This window comes from Primulina tabacum, chromosome 7, assembly GCF_025594145.1.
Source record: "Primulina tabacum isolate GXHZ01 chromosome 7, ASM2559414v2, whole genome shotgun sequence".
NCBI classification, from domain to species: Eukaryota; Viridiplantae; Streptophyta; class Magnoliopsida; order Lamiales; family Gesneriaceae; genus Primulina; species Primulina tabacum.
The window spans coordinates 41,831,474-41,853,532 of NC_134556.1; the positions used below are offsets into that span (position 1 = coordinate 41,831,474).

General features: G+C 33.1%; 4 protein-coding genes across 4 annotated transcripts; 1 reads left to right on the forward strand and 3 right to left on the reverse strand.

Moving 5' to 3' along the window:
• Positions 1–271: 271 nt before the first annotated feature.
• Positions 272–1,768, reverse strand: LOC142552278 (F-box/kelch-repeat protein SKIP25-like). The gene has a single exon (XM_075662000.1). The coding sequence runs from the start codon at positions 1,674–1,676 to the stop codon at positions 450–452; it is 1,227 nt and encodes a 408-aa protein (XP_075518115.1). The 5' UTR covers positions 1,677–1,768; the 3' UTR covers positions 272–449.
• A 9,199-nt stretch (positions 1,769–10,967) lies between these two features.
• On the reverse strand, positions 10,968–13,473 carry LOC142552279 (protein MOS2-like). The gene is made up of 2 exons (XM_075662001.1): positions 11,913–13,473; positions 10,968–11,313 (listed from the first exon to the last, which is right to left on the reverse strand). Exon 1 carries the CDS (start codon positions 13,353–13,355, stop codon positions 11,970–11,972), a length of 1,386 nt encoding a protein of 461 aa, XP_075518116.1. The 5' UTR covers positions 13,356–13,473; the 3' UTR covers positions 10,968–11,313; positions 11,913–11,969.
• A 941-nt stretch (positions 13,474–14,414) lies between these two features.
• LOC142552280 (tryptophan--tRNA ligase, cytoplasmic-like) lies at positions 14,415–18,367 on the forward strand. Its single transcript, XM_075662003.1, is given in 11 exon segments — positions 14,415–14,880; positions 14,962–15,147; positions 15,366–15,417; positions 15,526–15,591; positions 16,432–16,518; positions 16,678–16,770; positions 17,104–17,184; positions 17,473–17,544; positions 17,717–17,785; positions 17,907–18,017; positions 18,158–18,367. Coding segments are annotated over 11 exon segments (1,194 nt in total). The 5' UTR covers positions 14,415–14,554; the 3' UTR covers positions 18,209–18,367.
• A 269-nt stretch (positions 18,368–18,636) lies between these two features.
• LOC142551049 (uncharacterized protein At4g15970-like) lies at positions 18,637–21,447 on the reverse strand. Its single transcript, XM_075660093.1, has 3 exons — positions 21,156–21,447; positions 19,814–20,185; positions 18,637–19,209 (listed from the first exon to the last, which is right to left on the reverse strand). Exons 1-3 carry the CDS (start codon positions 21,426–21,428, stop codon positions 18,715–18,717), a joined length of 1,140 nt encoding a protein of 379 aa, XP_075516208.1. The 5' UTR covers positions 21,429–21,447; the 3' UTR covers positions 18,637–18,714.
• Between the last annotated feature and the right edge of the window lie 612 nt (positions 21,448–22,059).

Here is a 22,059-nt window from a genome sequence, read left to right on the forward strand (position 1 = left end):
TTCTGTCGTTTAGCTCGATCCAGCCGACTACTTTAATTGATCTCTTCCACATGCAAACATATTTACTTGATTATTAAAACAAAATCCCTTCCACATGCAAACACATTTACTTACTTATTAATTAAAATAAAATCCACAATATTTTTTATTGACCAGAAAAAATCACAGATATTTTTTTTCCAAAGGAAAGCCATCCACACAATAGAATAATAATAACAATAATAAATTTTACTTTATTATTGAAACTTAATTATATAAACTAAAAACTTTGTTTATTTTTAATTTTTGATACGAAATTGATAAAAGAACCACAAAAAACATCTTTGTCAAACATTTGTAAACAAGAAAAGGCGAAACAAAATAAAACCTATATGAAAGAAGTGAACTTTACCCAAATTAACAAAATTAGTGTACTCCGATTTCTGCATAGAATAACGAACGAAAACTCTTCACTTGGTTTGAATTTCTTGCTGGCTCAATCTGGGCAAGATATGAATCGCCACTCCTTGTAAACCCGGCGGAGCATCCACAACACACAGCCTGGCCGGCGAAGCTGCTACGTCCACCACCACGATTCCGCCGCCATCAGCACGTAGCGCACACACTTTCCCCCGTGCCACCGCGATTTGCTGAGCCCCTTTGAGCATTTCATTTTCCACCACCTCCGCCCACGAGTCCCTGAATTGATCGTACCTTTTCAATGATCCTTTCGATTCATCCACCACGTATATCGTCTCCTCCTCCATCGCCGCAGCGGGGCCTCGCCACCCAGCCAGCATCCCTTCCGGCATATCATGCCAAGAATCCGTTTCAACGTCGTATATTGTACCATCCTTGGCTGCATCGCCTTTCACGTTCACCATGCATAATTTTCCTCTCCATCCAACGGCTTCGATCGCATCGCGACTGAACTTCCCGTCTTTAAGATTCCTCATCTTTTCCCATCTCCATTCTTGTTTGCCAGACTGAAAATTTAGGTCCCATTTGTCCACAGACCTCGCAACGTCGGTGTTGTAGTGGGACCCGATCCCACTCGCAACAAAAACGGTGGTGCGTGAAGCTCCGGCAGCGCACCATCGACGAGGTTTGAGAATTGAGGGACCGTGTGCCCACTGTTTCGTGATGGGGTCGAATATTAGGGGTTTGGATAAAGCAGGCTGGAATTGATCAGCAGTGGCGGCTAGAAATATGAGTTTGCCAGAGACGGCAACTGATTGGATGGGAAGCTTACGTGAAATAAAGGAAGGGTGTCGCAAGAGGAAGCGAGAATTCAATCCAGGTGGAGGCGGAGGCAAGTGTTTCCAATCACACGAGATGGGATCAAAGGAACAGAACTGGAAGGAATTTAAAGCCTGCGGTTGGGGTTCTGTTGTTTCAAAGAGAGCGTAGAGAGAAAGAAATGGGGGAAAAGATGGATCGTAAATGAGTTGCCTCCAAGAATGGCAGACGGAGTAGAGAGTAGATGGAGGAACGAGAGAAAGACAGAGTTGAGCTACGTGATCGGGGAGATCAGGGAGGAGAGCCTGCTGCTGGATGTGGTGGTTGTGATCCTCTTCCTTCTCTGCCTTCAGGAGATTGTTGAGTTTAGGTCTTTTGGCCGAGGATCTGCCAGCGGAAGTGAAAGAAGTGGTGGTGGTGGTCGGAAAGTCAAGAATTGTAGATAATAGCGTTCTCATCTGAGGTGATAGAAGAGGAGGGGGCCTCTGGGAAATGGAGTCACAGCAGCTTTAAAGAGGAGGTGGGTGGTTTGGGTGGTGGGGTATATTCCAGAATCGGGTTCGTGGAGGGTGAGAAATAATAAATCTATTGTGTAATAGTTTTATTATTTAAATATATTAAAAAATTATGTATATATGATTTTAAGGTGAGATTTTGTAAAATTTGTTACCAAGGATTTTGAGTTGGAAACATACATGATTTGTTTACGCCTTCCTTAGTTAGCGAGTTTCGAGGAAATGGTTAATTTGGTGAAATAAAATGTATCTTTATCAAGGATTATTCAAAACATTTTTTGACATTGTATCTTGTTTAAAATGTCATGTAATCACCTAGGACTTTGAACTGATAAATTAGGTTTAAGTAATTTTTTTGGAATTGGACTAGAATTTGATACAAAACTCGATACTTGATTTAAAACTTGAAACAAGATGGACTATAAGCTATCGACCAGTAAATATTTACGAGTGAGTCTCTTGTGAGACGATCTCGCGAAACTTTATCTGTGAGACGGATCAACTCTATCGATATTCAGAATAAAAAGTAATACTCTTAGCATAAAAAGTAATATTTTTTAATGGATAACTTAAATAAGAGAAATGTCTCACAAAATACGACACGTAAGATCGTATAACACAAGTTTTTACCACATATCTATATCCTTGAAGGGGTGGAGGGTGGTGTGGATTTAGAAAGTAGAATCATTGATGTAGGTTTGTTTGGAAGGGAAAGCCAACAAGTGGGCAATAATATCTTCTTTCAGGTCAAGATTAAAAGGCAAAAGTTGGATACTAGCACCCATCGGTTATTGATCCCTATTTATTATTCCGCCCCTTTGATTTTTAAATATGTAGATTTTTATATTATATTTGCTCCTAGTTATAATCAAGTCTCCTAACTAAAAAATGTTTTTTAAACTTTATTTCAATAAATAAATAAAAAAAAAAGGTTGAGTTGTATTTATACACTCACGAACTTCGTATTCTTGCTTGAGTTTTTAAATATTGTGTCCATCATTTTATCTACATTTCTAATAAAATATTGAATTTTGAAGTTATTTGACTTTGAAGTTATTTAACCAAAATACAACTAAATTGTTCATAACAAAAATAACCAATCGTGTTTCAATTATTCAGTGAAGATATAAACATTCATTTAAAAAGTACGATCATATTAGTCAATAAATATTTGAATAAAATAATAAAGGTCTGATATTGGTAAAATACTCTCGTTATATTTTAAAAAAAGTACAAATTTTAAAACTGAAAATCTGAAATTTGTTTTTTCTACTCATTCAAAACACGTTGTATATATCTTTATCTAAAAACAAATCCAATATTCTCCATCAGGGCTTTTATGTTAGCATGCAAATTATGTGGGAATATAATTAATTACGTCATATCTTGGAATTATGACCTAAACCTCAAACCGCGATCACGTCTAGTTTCATTTTAGTTTTATAAATAAGCAGCCAAGCCAAAACGTTAAACTCATGCCAATTCGTCAAACATTTCTAAGGATTTTTTTTTTTTTATTTTTATTTTGGAGCTGAGGTTAAGGAAACTTCTCGACTATATCACTATGTGCTGCCCTAATCTTAACTGCCCAACCACGTGGCAATGTGAGATTTGCTGGAATATCAAGAAACAGCAAGCTAGGGGCAACCCAGTAATTTTACCATACGTATATTTGAATAAGTTGGACTTTTGCAATCAATCGGGGACAAAAAAGGGCAAGGCCATGACATAATAATAAATGTGAAAAGCTGTAAGGGAGAAGAACAATTAAATTCTATATTTATATTCCGCATATTGATTTTTTTTTTTAATCTATTCAGCGTATTGATAGATAAACTAAAATTTAATTACAACGCAGTTATCCACTAATTCTACAAGAGGATAGTTTTCCTCTTTTTTGTTCGTTTTCTCTCTAAATTTAGACGTGATCAATGATAGAGTCATAATTATTAATCTATCCGAGTTAAGATTTTAAAATATAAAATCATTTTATTTTTTAAAATTGAGCCATTCGAACTAATATTAAATTAATAAAAAATTTAACATATAAAAAAATTTAAAATAAAATTTCGGACAGGCGGCGATGAAAATTTATATATGCTCGGTTGTAGACGTTCAAGACAAATCAACTACTGATAGTTGCCTGCGAGTTTGTTAGATTTGAATTCGATCAAGCTTAACGATTTTCATAGCTTGAGTTCAAAAGATGATCTCACATAATCTCATGAGTAATGACCATAACCTATGCTCACGAACATGTTTGTTAACTTGCGAGCCAGTTCATTGCTAGAGCCCTTTTGTCGATCTTCTAATGTAAAAATTATTCTGTTTATATATCGAAATTTATGTACAAAATACTCCGGGAATGTCCAAGTATTACAAGAATATACCTATGAAACTAAGTCAGTCAAAGAAATATAACGTGGTCATGACATCAAATAAAGACATCTAAAAATATACGTACTTTAAATTTTTTGAAAATAAGTTATTAAGTAACAGTGTCCACATGCTCAGATAACCTCTTGTCGCGGGCAAGCCAAGTACAGTTCAGAATGCAAGTCGTGCCAAACCGATGAGCTCTTGTGATCCTGAAAGAACTAGGGTAAGCTTTTATAAACTATTTGTACCCGACCTCAAATTCAAATTTTATATGTTACGTTTAGAATGTTTTTTCTTCTATGATATAATGAAATTTTAGTATTTTGATCGTCAACAATAATGTCAACTTATATTAAAATTATGAGAGATTTACACGATCTAATATTGTTGAGATATAAATAGAATTACTCTCGACAGAGAATATACTAACTATTTAAACCCCTTCCCATAATCACTTAATGAAGGAATAATTATTTTATTTTTTGGATTGACAGCCTCATAAGCAATATAACAAATTACGCAACATTGTTTTGATAGTGTTTGAGCTTGTAGAATTTTAGGGGTTTGATTTTTGTGTACGGTTTGATATATTAGATTGCAAGAAAAGTCAAATTTGATGTCACATCCTCTCATTTATTAAACTCGACATCACCATTCATCGTCCCGTTGCCCAAAAATTTGGTTTCCCCTATGCAATCAATATTCAATTAAGTTTCAATCACACATTATTATTTTAAAATGTGCGTCGACTTTTCTTTATAAAAATTTATCACGGCTTTTAAATTTTTTGAGTGATCAGAAACCCATTAATTATTTAAATTCAAAAGGAAGGCATGCTAATTTCCTTATTATCGCATTAAATTAGTTATTAATCAATAATACAAAAACAAGCCTCACGCCAGAAAAATAAATATGTTAAAAAAATATATTGTTATTTATTAAAACTAAAAGCGTCATTCCTTCCAATATTCGCGGTTGGATTTCCAATAATTGATAATTTGGTGAATTTAATATTCAAGATTTTAAAATTTAAAAGTTGAGGTATCCAAGACTCCACGAACCATCATCACCCCTCATTTGTAGATACATATTTTGTTAATAAAATTAAATCCCATGTGACTAGACACTTTTCATCTTTTTGATAAAATATAAGTAAAATATTTATTTATTTTTAATGAAGAAATGAGATATAAACTTGATTTTATGATCATGCTAAAAAGAAGTGTTGATTAAAAGAAGTTGCTGATTTCTACGTTTCAGGGAAATTGTCGAATTTTAATATCTGGGAAACCTTAACAAATTTAATCACACGTCTCAAACCCCGTTCCAATAATTTACGTACCAAAAGCACCCGGAATACCAAATTTATATATTACAAAATAGCATGATCCAAACGATTTAAAATACTTATGTTTTAAACAAATTTTTTTAGTATATGCCCATAATTTTTGCATTAATAGTCATGTAAATTAATTTATGTATAATAAAAAACAATGTTTGCTAATTAATAAATTAAATTACGAAACATGTTGTTTTGTTGATAAAATTTGTTAAAATTACTTGAGATGTGAATTTCACTCTTATGGCTGTATTTAATCAGTCATTTCATACGTATAAAAAATAAAAATAACTCCTGCATTTTTTTATTATTTCCCATAATAAATGATAAATGTACAATTTGAATATGGGAACAAAAGATTTTAATTGGCATATTCATGTCAAGTTCCAGTTATATCGAAGATATATATTTTTCATGTCAAAAATTTGTGTGAGACGATCTCACGGGTCCTATTTTGTGAGACAGATATCTTATTTGGGTCATCTATGAAAAAATATTACTTTTTATTGTGAATATCAGTAGGGTTGACCTGTCTCACAGATAAAGATTCGTGAGATCGTCTTACAAGAGACCTACTCATTGACTCCATTTTTGTTTCTATGTTTGTCAAACATGAACTCGGTACAAATGTGGTATTTCTTTTTCTAATATTTTTTATTTACATCGTGGAATATATATATATATATATATTTGAATTAGTTTTAAAATAAATTACTTCTTCAGCAAGATTTGAGAATCGACGATTCAAAATATTATTTAAAAAAATTATTTTAGCAAGATTTGTCCACGGCAATTTGTCCCCTAGCAGTTTGGGTTTAACGTAAATCCGTAAAAAAAATCTGAATGCAATAAACAATTAATTTTACATTTGCTTGGAAACCCCTAATCCAGTTATAGAGGGCACGTCTAAGATGAAAAGTTGTCTTTGTCGTGCTCTGTGATTTGTAATAACTAGGGCAACTTGCCTTCACATGTCGGCCATAGCGCGCCTTTTTGAAAAGATATGAGATTCTAAATTATTTACATTATAAAATAATATTTTCGGACTCCGATTATGTTGTGGCAACTGTGGTTTTTTTTTTTGGAATGTAAAAAACTGATATAGTGTATTATTATTTAAAAAATATTTATTTATTTATATACACACGTGACACATAAAACACAAACGATTTAATTTATATAACACAAAAACTCATGTGAAATTGTCTTAAAAATTATTCAATTTTATGAGACAAATATTCTATCTAAGTCACTTATGAAAAAATATCAATTTTTATGCAAAAAAAATTCATTTTATTGTGAGCATGAGTATTATTGATACGTCTCACGAATAAATATCTGTGAGACGGTCTCACATGTCAATTATGTGATACATGTATTCAATCTGGGTCACCCAATGAAAAAGTATTAGTTTTTATGTTGAAATATTTTATTTATTATAAATATAAATATGATTGACCCGTCTCACAAAACAACTATTTTTATGCAAAATAGGATTTAAAATAGTCACGAGGGGGGCAGATACAACGTATGTTTGTATGGAAACGTTATCACATTAAGGGGGCGTTTGGTTCATGGGATTAGGTGCGTTTATGATTTTTAAATCCACCTAACCTAATCAAGCGTTTGGTATGATTTTTATTTAACCAATTCAATCCCTCCTATAAATGATTAGGTTGTATAAGGTGTGATAAAATAATCACTCCTCACCTCCTAGGATTATTTATCCTAACTCTTAATCCATCATATTTTTCCAATTTTACCATTCTCTTATATCCAAACTCACCGCCACGACCGACCACCGCCGCCGTCATCAATCGACCCTGTCGCCGCCGACTGCCAGCTGACCGCCGACAGCGCCGACCGACGACCGTGCGACAACCGCCGGCCGATGCCGCCTACTGCCGGCCGACCGCCGGAATACCGCAGCCGTCACAAGTCGACTGCCGCCGTCGGTCGACCACCTCCGGTCGGCCGCCGCCTACTGACGGCCGACCACCGCCTCCGTCGACCACTACACCGTCGCCGCCGCCGGAGTAAAGAAGGAAAAAAATGAAAAAGGCAAATTTGTCATTTCATCAAAAAATTCAAAATTATCCCACACTTAAAAATCATATCAAATAAAATACAATTTTACATTATATATTACATTTATATCACAATCATTTTTTTTATTATTTATGTACTAATCATTAATTTATTTTATCTTCCAAAACAAACTTAGTCCAAAAAATGCCAACCAAACAATGACTTCAAGGTGCTATAATTTCCAACACATAAATAAAGACAGAAAGGAAAGGAAAATGATAAAATAAAATAAACGTTTGGGAACTTTGAATGAGTAACGAATCCAGTCTAGGGAAAAAGGACACCCGACACCTTTTTGTAATAAATAAATTATTATTATAATACACAATTTGTGGTTGCATATCATGTGAGCTTGTTAATGCTATGCTTGCTTTGCGTCCACTCATTTTTTCTCACGAAATTATTTATGATTGATATTTACGGATCGTGTCGTGATGTACATATTTCATATAAAAAAAAAGTATTTTTAAAAGTTTAAAACAAAAAATATGGTAGCAGAGAAAATAAAATATAAAGAAAAATATTATTATAATATAATAAAAACAACATATAGTTAGTTCAATAAAATAGAAGATATATATATATATATATATATATATATATATATATATATATATATATATATATATAACCTCTCCATCACTCTTTGAATTGTGAAGGCATGATATCTTTATCATATAAAATCTTATGATTTTTTTTAATGATATTTTAGAAAAATAATTACTATATTTATTATCCTCCTTTACCAAGTGAGATGGGGAAGTTTCGGGTTTCGTTTGGTCAAATATTTATAAAAACATAAAAGTGTGTTTTTTTAAAAAAAATTATAATTTTTTTTAAAAATAGTTTTAAAAATATGTATGTATTTAAACGATTATTCTATAAAAAAAAAAACAATTTTTGAGTTGAAATTTTATTCAGACAACTATTTTTTTAAAATAATTTTATAGTTAAAAATGTTTAAGATTATGTTTGGTCATATGTTCTGTAAAAATCTTTTAATTCTAGTTTAGTTATAAATGATTAAGAAGGTGTTTGGTAATCTATTCTGTAAAAATCTTTTAATTCTCGTTTAATTCGTGTTTTTTTAATTCTAAAAAAATAAAAAAAAAACGCATCTCAATTGTTATTTAAAAACTATACTTGAAAAATATTTTATGAAAGATTTTACAAAAATCTTATTCAAACACATAATTTAAGATTTTTTTACTTATTAAACACAAAATATTTTTAAAATAATTGTCCAAACGACCTGTTTAACTATTATGGACCGCCACTTACAGGTACGAAAAGCATGAGAGCACACTTTTTTCTAGCCATTTTTGCTTTTTGAATCTTCTCTTTTATTTTCTTTTTTTCCTCGCAAATTAATATTGTAAAATGCGTTGTCTTGCTGAAGTAAAATATTCTCCCTCTTTCTTTTTCTTTTTTTTCAAAAAAAAAAAAAAAAAAAAAGAACAGAAAAGCCTTCGCGTCAAGAGTACATGCATTTGGGTGGCAATTTGGCATGTATGGAATGGAATCATTAAATTTATGAATCCAATTCCCATGTACGTTACTTGATTTTCTTGGTGTTGGGTCATTTCTTTTTATTTCAATTGGATATAATTTATTTATAAAAAGATATATAAAAATTTACTTTGATTAAATCAAGGATGATCACTCTCAATGCCAAAGCTAAGCATAAGACGTCTTGATCTTATATCCATCGAGGCTTTAAACTTGAACGTAACGTTGTTTGACAGAACTTATAATAAGCTTATAAACTCTAATAATTTGTTTGGTAAAAAAAAATTGTAAACAACTTATAATTTATAAAAAGTTGGGATACCCATATTTTTTTAAAACATCTTATTTTTATATTTTACTTCTCCAAAATATCCCTATATATTTTATTAAATCCTCATTTTATCATCACTTCTTAAATCTCCATTCTATTGTATTTTTATCAAATTTAAAATACGGCTTTGTTATATCTTTTTCTTACGATATAAAAAAACAAAAATATTAATATTTTATCGAGTAAATTATTAACTACAAATTTTTTAACCAATATTTTATTTATATAGTAAAAATAATATTAAATATTTTTTACTCCAAAGAATTATATATTTTAAATATAAATATGAGATAGATTTATTTTTAAAAATATTAAAATTATAAAACTATTTTTTCACACACACACACACATATAGCAACTTACATTAACTCATAGGATTATATCTTTTTTGGTGATTTTGACAATAAAAAAGATCTTATAATACCGAATACATTAATATATTTAAGTTGTTTAATTTAAAATAAGTTTATTAAAAAACTTTAGCAACTTATTTTTAAAATAAGACTTCACAAATTAAAAGATCATATAATAACTTATAATATTTAAGAATTTATAAATCTCACTGGCATATAGGTCCAACAGTTGTCATAATCTTTGCAATCTGTAACTGATGGTGATACAGTATTAATGCCAAGAATGGATATATAAATGACATAGTATTATAAATAATTAGAAGGTGATATAAGTATTAGGCATGAAATTATAATCAAATGAATTTATATGACTGATAGTTTGTTAGGAGTACTTCACGGCAATATATACTTGTAATGTTGTTTGTGAGAGAATTGATGGATTTCTTATTTCTTCCTTTCCCAGCTTTGGTTCTCATCCCTATCTCCTTCCCTCTTCCTAAGTTTCTGGTTTTATCTACAAAATTCCCTCCTTTAGTTTTATTTCAAATATATGGAGTTGGCACTCACTCAAAAGATTGTTACTACGACACGGTCTCTGTTCATATCAGATAGTATTTAGCTTTTTATATCTTCATATTATAAATGTTTTGTACATATGCAATTATAATGGCTGGTTACAGTCAGATTTGTCATTCATCACAGCTTAAGCAAATCAATGGAGACATGTCATCAGGTTTTTGTTCCCTTGAGGTTCAAAACTAAATATAATTCTTTTCCATTATAGTATTTATACTTGTAATTTCTTCCATTATAGTATTTATACTTTTATAATATAATTGATATTTAATGCGATATGTCATGCTGATTATATATAAATGTGTGTATGACTGTGTGTAAACATATATAAAACAACCATGGAACACCCCGTATCGTAAATGTGAGTATGATTTTGTGTAAACATATATAAAACAAACATGGAACTCCCCGTATCGATTTCTATAATCTGTATCCATATTGTTCAGAATTGAGGGGTATTGTGTACGTACATCAAATTACTATGTACACACTTTAAAAAATAAATTCAATTCTAGATTTATTTTCTTGGCAGAATTGGATTTCTGTCGATAACAGGAAAATATGTCCAAAGACGTCGGTGGCTACATCTTTGGTACTAAATTTCTCGGGTTCCATGATTTTGAGCGAAAAAGAAAAAAAATGTGTGTGTAAAATATATATGAAAATAACACTCGAAATCCCTATTGAAATAACTTCCGTAATTTAATACCAACGAGAAGTGTATTTAACTAGTATTTAATGACCTGGAACTATGAATATGCTCTGTTGCAACCACAACTGTCATCACATGATAAAATGCAAAATTTCTCTCTTCTTGAACAGAATCCATGTAATGACTAATAACACACCCTCAGGAAATGTGCTACACGCGTCTCACCGTTGATTGCAAGTACACATAGCGTTTGCATGGTTAAATACTGGAATAGGTATGAACGAGAATGATAGATAGGAGTCCAGTACAGGAAGTATATAGATAACTTGAGCCACCCGTAAGTTTTTACCCACCTGCAAGAACCAACAACATGTGCACTCGGTTAAATTCCGTGTGAGAAATGCAGCACAGCGAGGATTCTCAATTCACGATGTTGAAAATTGTTTAAAAGATGCGCAAATAATGTTGAAAACAGATTGTGCAGACGAGACGACCAAACTAGCTGGAAATCAGAACTTGTGGAATCTGATGGATAGACCCATAGCACCACAAGAAATCAGGAACGATCAAACATCTCACACAATAGTGATGACTATAAAAGAGAAAACTCCATGAACCAGTTCAACAGAAAATGGATGTCCCTTAATGTTATCATTGTCTAAGAAGTCTCAAAATCAATAGAAGCAAGCCAATCAGCAAGTCTATTAAAATGGTATTCTTTAAAACTGTAAATATTCAAAAACACCTTCGTAGCAGAAGAGGAGCTTCAGCTAAAAAAATTAACAAAACGTTGCAAACACTCTGATGGTATAAATCAATGGACACAATGTGTATTTCACAAAAGCAGGCAACTCGAACTCCATGAATCATTAAAAGCAACTGGACGTAAAGAAACAACTCCAAAGGAACACACATTTGATGAAGTGTAATAACTGGTATGAGAGCATTGTACCTCAAGGTTCAACAACCATCCATCAAGCAAACACTTCAGCCATAAAACTGAAGCAATTCAATAGCCAATATCACTTGGATCTCCCGTGTACTCCGCAATTTCATGAAGCCTCACATTGAGCGTCTCATGTGTATCCACATCACGAACTACACCCGTCTCCTTCTTCGAATCATGCTCCAATAGACTCCCATATACACCCTTGTGTCTACCACACAAAACAAGCACTGTGCCTCCACGTCTTGGAAGAGCAGTTTCCAAGAACTCCTGTTCCACTCCTTGGATCAACTCTCTGCTCTCATCCATTGAAACGTCGCACATCCCTGGCCCCACAACATCAACCACCACTCCTTTTTTCAAGAACAATCTCCCACCCTTCAAATCCTTACTTATAATTCTAATCCTTATTTGATTCCTCAACCAATTCACTCTCTCATTGACCCTTTTTTTGTCTTCATGGCTTGTCTTCCTTATAGAATTTCTATACCCTTTCCCTATATTAACATTTTCGTCCTTAGTCTTCAATTCCTTCAAACTTCTCAAGCATTTCTCCTCTTCCAAGGAACCCAATTCTGCCACATCCTTGCTTTGAACTTTCACCTTCTCGATACTTCCTGATAGCCTCAAAACCAATATCTCTCCACTTCTCCTCACCTCAACAATCTTACCATTCATTCCTATCTCCCTGCCACTCACTATTCTCACCTCTTTCCCAATATTTAATCTTTTCTTCTCTGACTCATCCCTCCTTTTATCCTGCTTCACATTTGAGTCCCCAAAATTTGCAGCACCTTTACCGTTACTTTCAACTCGATTCTCACTGAACTCCTCAGTAAATCCCAATCCCCCTCTCCCCGTCTTTTTCATAACCTCTGAAATTTTTACATCCTCCTTCGCATTACGCCCTATTCCCATGCCCTCTTTCCACCCATACCCCGACAGCAACGCCAAACCAAACCCTTCCACTGGCACATCCGCAAAGTCATCCATCCCAGCGTCCTCCGGTAACTTCTCCAAGTCCTCTCTCAACCTCCTAATCTCCAAATCTAACATCTTTTCACGACGATCAGGTGCGGGAAATCCATCATCTGCAGCAGGTTCCTGGCGGATATTAAGTCCGTAAGCCATCGAGTTGTCGGCGGCTTCGGGATTAGGTCGAGCATCGATCTCGAACTGGAGGGACGAATCTGAACCATTGGATTTGGAAAGTGAAGGAAGATCGGGGAGGTTTTGCAGTTTCTTCATTGGGCGCCAATCGTTGGGAATAGGGGCAATAGGTTTGACCTTGGGATGAGTTTGTGATGGAGCTTCGGCGGGATCGAATTCGCTGATATAGTTCCTGGCGGCGGCGGACGTGGGTGGCGGGTCATCGGCTAAGACGGCGGAAGCAGCGAGTTTTTTGTTATTGGATTGGGATTTCGAGGTAAATGCAAAGGAAAAACTCATAACTATTACAGGAGAAGGGAAGAACCCTTCGATTCTCACGAATGTAAGAAAACCTAATCAATTTTGGGTTTGGAATTGCAACTACGATCAATCATGCCAATAAATTAAAAGATTTCTTTTTTAAAGAGAAAAGTCATATAAAAACTCTTAAGAAATGTCTGATAATTTTGTTAATAACAAAATATTTTTTAAAATATTTATTTTATGTATATAAATTTGTAAAACTCTCTAAAAAAAAACTCAATAAATATATTCATTCTAAACATATTTTCAAATGTTTCATTAGGATAAGATATTTGAAAGTTGGAAATTTTTTTGTTAATAACATATCCTTGTCATATAGCCAAAAATTTGTGTGAGCGTGTCTCAAATATCGTATTTTGTGAGACGGATATTTTATTTGGATCATCCATGAAAAAATATTACTTTTTATATGAATATCGATAGGATTGATCCGTCTCACAGATAAATATTAATGAGACTGTCTCACAAGAGACCTACTCTATCATGTATCATACAAATTTCAAAAAGTTATTACACTTTTCGTATGTGACACCATATAACATATCTAATTTGAAATATTATTATAAGTAGCTAACAACATATGTATGATTTGTGTATAAAATAATGATTATTACATATATGAATAATGATAAATCGAGTTGAATCGTAAAATTTTGTTATATTCTTAATTATTAATTGGACAATGATAATACAGTTATATTATATATGTAATCGGATAACCGAAGACATAAACTTTTGCATATAATATAAAATAATGAATTTGGAGTATCATAATTATTATCAGATCAAGTTGGTTAATAAAATTTTGTAACAATTTTAAATTATTATTTAGTTAAAGATAATATAATTATATTAAATATGTGATTTATTGAGATAGTACATGAAATTTTGACTTTTAAGTAGATTATATATTATAGTTATTAATAAATTATATTAAAAATATTACTTACAAATAAATAATATATTTTTCATAAAAACTAATTTATGTAACAATATATATATATAAATATGTACACATAGATATTTGTAATTTATACTAATCACAAATCAAAACCGTGCTGTAGATTTATGCTCATAATAATGATACTTACTAAAACAATTAAGGAGCTAGCAAAACCCTACGCTCTCAGCCCCTATACCGGCGTTTTCAGCCGACATTGTTCAGTAAATCAGTAATGGAGGAGAAAAGCCATGAAGAAGAGGAGCAAATCGTTACCCCATGGCAAGTAACTGGAGACAAAAGCGGCAAAATTGACTACGACAAGCTCATTGACAAGTCCGGCTGCCAGCGTGTCGACCAATCTCTTGTAGAGCGTGTCGCCCGCGTCACCGGCAGGCCTGCACACGTCTTCCTCCGCCGCGGGATCTTCTTTAGCCACCGGGACTTCGATGAAGTCCTCGATGCGTACGAAAGGGGGGAAAAATTTTATCTTTACACGGGCCGTGGCCCTTCCTCCGAGGCGTTGCATTTGGGCCACCTCGTCCCGTTCATGTTCAATAAGTAATGGGATTTTTCAGATCAGGTTTTCTTTTACTGAGGATTTATTTCTCCTCATATCTTTTAAAAGTTGGTTGCTTTTAGGTACCTGCAAGATGCATTCAAGGTGCCACTTCTGATATAGTTGACGGATGATGAGAAATGCATGTGGAAGAATCTGTCAGTCGAGGAAAGCCAGCGGCTTGCTCGTGAAAATGCGAAGGATATTATTGCTTGTGGATTTGACGTTTCAAAGACGTTTATCTTCTCCGATTTTGATTATGTTGGTGGGTGAGTGGTTCTTCCAATTGAATCATTCTTCATTTGCTACCTTTGTGCAAATTTTCATGACTTTAATGGGTTTCGGCTCTGTAGGTCGTCATTTAAGGCTCTGTTTGATCATTTGATTTTGAGAATGATTTTTGGTTACATAGTTCGGCTATGAGACCCTTATTTAACTTCCAATCATTTCTGTTGATTATGCTCTTATGATGAAACTTATTATGCAGTTCCTTTTACAAAAACATGGTCAAGATTGCAAAGTGTGTCACTTATAATAAGGTGATTACGGAATTTGATGGCTTGTCCGTCTCAGATTCGTGTTTTTTTTTTTGTGTTTTTCCACCTTATACATATGAATGCTAAATTTGGCAATAATCGGTGTTGCAGGTACTCGGTATTTTTGGTTTCAGTGGAGAAGATCACATTGGTAAAGTCAGCTTCCCACCTGTTCAGGTACTCCCTTTTAAATCTTAAAGATTAATTGTCTGTGGTAGTTGAAGATGCAACATTTAAGTGATTATGGTATTGCTCATGTGTGTGTTTCGCATGATTGTTTTAATTGACCCTTTTATTGGATCGAAGGTCAAATCGCCTTTTAATCAACAACTGTTGTAAAATGGTTTGCTCATGGAAATGCTGGCATTTCAATATCAAGAATTACAGTTACTTTGTCGTTAACTAAAAGAGCAACCATCTCGCAATCAAGTCTGAGACTCAATAAAGTTTTTGATGGCTATTGGATCTCTTCCCTTTGATCACTTTCGAAGTTGCTGCTCGTGCATCTTGGAACTATTCCTAGTTTGGAAGTTATTCATGTCTTCCAGAGATTCCCCAATCATGTTTAATTGCTCACATTTGGAAAATATATTTTATTTTGGAAAATAACTGCAATTAATGGCTAAATATTTGCACAAAAAGTAGAAATTTCAAGCCAGATTGGTTTTTTGTGACCACGAGCAAACACAAAAGCTTGCATGTTTATAAATGTCCTTTAGTCACTCCTTGCAACTCTCTGAATTTTAAGTTGGTAGTTTCAAATATCTGAGAAAATGTTGAATAACTTTGCAACATCGAGTTGGGCACATTTTCTCTTCATTTATGGTATATTTATTTCGTTCTTGAAATAGTTTTATCACCGCAATTTAAAACAATACCAAATTCGAATAAACTGAAAACAGTGTTATCTATCTAAGATGATGTTTCTGCTCATTACGTTACTTCTGTTTAGTTTTAAGGTTTCATGTACACTTTTTTCCTTCTTTAGGTGATAACATCTGGCTAACTAAATTTCAGGCAGCTCCAAGCTTTCCATCTTCATTTCCACATTTGTTTTCTGCTAAAGATAATTTTCGAAGCTTGATCGCTTGTGCCATTGACCAGGTTTAATCATTTTACTGTTCTATTTATTTTATTTATGCTTTTCAAATGAAAATGTTAGTCGACTAGGAGTAGATATTTTTATAAAGATTTGATAGTACCCTCCATATACCATGTCTTTTCATCCTCTTCTTGCTTCTAACTCATTGACGGATTTTTCAGGATCCTTACTTCCGAATGACACGAGATGTTGCTCCTCGAATAGGGTGTCACAAGCCTGCCTTACTTGAATCATCATTCTTCCCTGCTCTTCAGGTTTTTTATTTTATTTTTTCATCTTCTAATTGAGAAGCATTTTTATGCCATGAACATAAGATTTATTGGTTTTGCTGGTATGATATTGCCGATGAAATCAATTGCTTGTGAGGAAACCTTATTATTTTGACTAACAATAAGCATTCATTTTTTTCCTGTCCTACTCACACAATATGTCTCTGAGGTTGAGTTTTTTGTGTTTTACGCACCATGGATTGTTTGCTGTCATTTCAATTTTCAATAATTCAACCACATGCTAGTGTTGTTTCAATTTCAACTGCAGTTTAGTCACCCATTTCTTTGTTTAATTTTCTTGTTTGACTATATCTGCAGGGAGAGACGGGCAAAATGTCTGCCAGTGATCCAAATTCTGCTATATATGTTACCGATTCAGGGAAGGACATAAAGAACAAGGTTTTCCTTTAATTAACCTCTCCAATCCGGAGTCTTAAAGTGAAAGTGGATGATTAGTTTCTTTTAATATTTTGCCTAATAACTACAAACCCTTCAAATTAAATTTGCAAGAAACCTTTACAAAAATTTGGTTTTGTGATCAAAGCACTATTTTAGAAGTTCTAGATAATTTTGCCTTTCATGCTATGCACTAAACAAGGCTGACTTTTGGTGGTGCAGATTGAAACCTTTGATGAGATTAACTTATTCATGGTTTGTTTAACTGCAGCTAACCGATACTTTGTGCAGGTAAATAGATATGCATTCTCTGGCGGGCAAGATTCAATAGAGAACCACAGGAAGTTTGGAGCAAACCTGGAGGTATCATAGTTTATATCTTTGTACTTTGGGTGATTTTAAATGGCAAATAATGTCCACGGCTTTTTGTGCATGGAATATCTCCAGTTCCTGTGTTAAGATTTGGAACAGGACATAATTGATATTGGTATTATTTAATGGATTCAGGCTGATCTGGGTTTTTCAACATATTTAGGTGGATATACCAATAAAATACCTTGGTTTTTTCTTGGATGACGATGCAGAGCTTGAACATATTAGAACGGTAAGATGCTAATGTTACTCTTTTGCCGGTTCTGTTGTAAGCCCTGCTTTGTTTTATTTAATTTTTATTAAATGGTTAAAATTTTCTCATCGCCGCTCATATATGTGCTATCATTGATCAGGAATATGGTGCAGGCCGTATGCTAACTGGTGAAGTGAAGCAGCGGCTTATTGAAGTTTTAACTGAAATTGTTGAAAACCATCGTAGAGCCAGAGCTGCTGTCACTGATGAGGTAAAATCACGAAGAACTAGTACAATTTGTTTCGCATAATGGGAATTTTTTTTTTAATGTGCGACCTCGTTTAATACAGGCCATGCATGTTACATTTAAATGTCGGTTGGTAAATTTAGTTTTGGTTATTCTGATTGCAGATGGTCGATGCTTTCATGGCCGTACGGCCACTTCCCAACATGTTCAGCTAAAATTGCAAGTGTTCAATGGTTAATTTGATGGGGGAGTGAAACACCAATTGCTTGTGAAAGAACGAAACCGGCCTTTTGCAAATAAATTGAATAAATTTTTTTTTTTTTGCCTGTGTACACTAGGGCATTTCGATCATGCGATCTCATAGCCAATTTAATGCTGTTTTTATTGAAAAATATTCTGAGACCTTAATTGATAAACAATATTAATTCAGATAACATAAGTTCTCTCATTTATATGGTTCCATGTTAATATAACATCTGAGATAAGCATCATTTTTCTTTTAAAAGTATAAGTTGTATAAATTTTCAGAAATTCATTAGTTTAAATCACGAATGTAACAAAATTATACTGGTCCTTTTCTAAATATTTTAAAAATATACAGAAAAATGTTCAGCATTTTGAAACTTTAAATCTTTCTTATTCAAAAAAAAAAAAACAAGAAAACCTTTAAATGCTCTATTGCCTCGTCCTCCGAGAAAAAGAAAGTTGATACAGGAAATAGTCATCCACATCTCCTAGGAACAGTCCAAGATCTCGTGCTGGAATTCCTTACCCCGGTCGGTCCCAACTCCATATACCTCTTCCAATCATCAATCACCATCTGTATATCATGAATCTTGTTGTCCAACCCAATACAACAATTTGCATGCATCGTAATCACAACATCCAGATCCTTGCTGGGTTCACAAAACCCGCCAAAATAAGCAGTGTTCAAAAATCTAATCTCCATCTCAAGATTTGCGACGTAAGGATCCATTTTGATCTTGTTCAGGACGTCTTGGTCGTGTCTGCCAGGGAAATAATCCTTGCTCTTACACCAGAATTTGTAGAATTTGATGGTTTTGTTATTGGATTTGACGTAGTTGAAGCCTCCGTTTGGGGAGTGGCCCAAGTCGGTGGAGTCGAGATTTTCGTAGTAGTGGTCGCAGGCTATTTGGAAGTCAGCGTTTGGGTAAAATCTTGGGAATGGGTCTCTCAGCCACATAACATCCGCATCCTGCGAATCAAAAAGTCCTCCATGAATTGGAATACCGGCAGTACTCGACAAGGTTTTAAAGCTATAATTATTCAAATTTGAGTTTGGTATTATAAATTAGAAATTTATAATTTAATATGATACCGACGAAACTGTCAAAAAATATTAACATCATAACACAAAAACCAAAACACAACTTAACTTCTGTTACCAAAACTCAAATCTAAATATTAGAGAAACAAAATTTTTCCATTTTAACTGTCAGCCAAACATTTAATATATACTAGTGCATCGACGTACACGTTGCATGCTTGTACAATTTTTTTTATAATTTATTTAAATGAGGATCAAAATATAATTATAAGAAATAGTGAGAGACTACACTGCAATTTTGATATATGAATTAAAGAAATAAATAGAAAAAAGAAAAGAATAAAAAAAGATCTAAGTAGAAATTTGAGCCTACAACTTGATGACCGAGAAACAAAGACTCTATGTAGTTTGGATTGAAATTTTAACACTTTATTAATATGTATAATTATTAAAAGAGACCATGACACAAAAATTAATTATTTTAAATGTCTCAAACTTAATAATATGATGATGATATAAATACATGTCTTACCGAGAATACGAAATTGAATCCCATTTGAAGAACAACTCGAAGGAAATCGATCCTTCTCCACATCATTTTCAAGTAATCCTCACTCATGAAATGCGCTTCTCCGGTGAAGTCGACGCCGGAGGTGGTTAAGTTGAAACAGTGGAGTTTTGCGGCCAAGCAACGCGCATAGGCGGTCTCGTCTAATGCCACAACCATCACGTGATCCAGCAGGTGAAGAGTCTGATTTCCGATCCTGAAGCTCTCCAGGAAGAGATCGAAGATCGAATTCGGTTCTGTCCACGCCGCATTTAAGGTGGTGATTATCACTGTTTTCCCGTCCTCCATGGCTGCTTCCTTCAATGTGCTCTCCAATTTATTTATTTCATCATTGGTCTGATATATCCATCAATGCAGGCAACGTTGAAAATTAAGATTTGAATCCAATCTAAATGCATGATCATCATTGATAAAACAGAACCAGCTTGGTTTCAGTATTGGTACGACCCAACGTCATCATTCACCATAACCAAAAAATTATTCTAAGTTATTTAGGTTTGATCACGTATTTAATTATTAAGATTCATAAGAATTCAGACACTCGCAGGATAATTTTTTTCGACTATACCAGTTGTACTGCTTTGGCGTCAATATCGATCTCTCTCAATTTTTTTTTTTTTAAAACTAAAATTATTTTTAAAAATCGGATCTAGAATGATTTTAATAAATCAATCTATTTACCAAGTCTATTCAAGCTCTCCAGAAGAGTTCAATTTCAATAATAATACAAAAATACTATTTTTCTTACAAATTTAAGAAATTAAATTAGTTATAACGTATAAACAAAAAATTCGTTAAAAATTAATTTGACATAAAATCTTAATAATAATAATAATAATAATAATAATAATAATAATATGCTCACGATAATAATACTTAATAGCATCGTTGGACTTTTCATTTCATATAATAGTTGAAAGAAACTAGAGTTTATCGTCTAGTTTAATTTCTACACAGATTTTTCAATCTTATGTGTTTCTAGAAATAATTTGACTCAAAAAAAAAATGTAAAAAGGAATTTTTTTTTTTTTGTTAAACATATGCTCATAAATCTTAGCACCCACATATTTATACATTATAAAGTATTTTTGGCTATAACAAAAATTTTGGCCCGTAATAACAATATAATTGAAATATTTTAAATCTTAATATGTACTAACCACAATTGTTAGAACTTTTGAATAACTATTACTTCCTAAATTTTACACACAAACACACATGGATATATATTAAAAGCTGCATGTTTGCTCATTCTAATTATGGTTTCATTGAAAGTTTCATAATATAATATTCTGGAGTTACTTACATAGGAAGGAAGATCGTCTTGGTCGGAAGCGAACTGGTGCAACGAATCAGATGAAGATGAATATAAATCTGACCTTTGAAATAATTGAGAAGGATACGAAGATTGATTGAGAACAAGGTAAGAAAGGCCAATGACCACAAATACCAAAGTAATTTTAACAGCTACACTATAGTAATCGAGGCGATTGCGGTGGCGGTTCTGATCATTTGAGCCACCCAGCTCAAGGGAGCAGTGGTCGCCTTCCCGGGTGGCTCCTCCACCATGAGAACCCATTGGTACTTCTAATAGTCTAATCAAATGTATGAGATAGACTTATATTTATCGTCTGTCGATATCAATATGAATGGAAGTCAACTTAATTAACAAAAGCAGCCTTGCCTAATTTTTTGTGTCATAATTCTTGGCTGGACAATTGGTAATTAATTAAGATCCTACGATCGAGTTGTGTGCATGACGCGTGCGGCTTAAATCTTAATTATGGCGTCATACATTTTAAAAAATATTTCAACATTTATTTATTTTTTTTTAAAAAAAAATTACAGTACGTAAGTCCATTTGAATATATATATGTTCGTGATATTTGTATTGACGAACGTACCATTAGCGGGAAAATATAGTTGAAAAGTTGTAACTAGATGATAACTTTTACAAATGATCTATAATTTTCGTTTGTTTCTTAATACAATTATCTTTTACTACGTATTTCTTAAAATTATTTTTAATTTGTATGAACTCACAAGTTTTGAAGAATCATCAATGTATCCAAGACAAAACTTCTGGGAGGTCGATATATGAGTAACAACCCCTATATTTTAGCTTAGAGTAGGTATCTTGTGATAAGGTCTCGCAAGATCTTTATCTGTGATACGTGTCAATCCTACTGATATTCACAATAAAAAGTAAT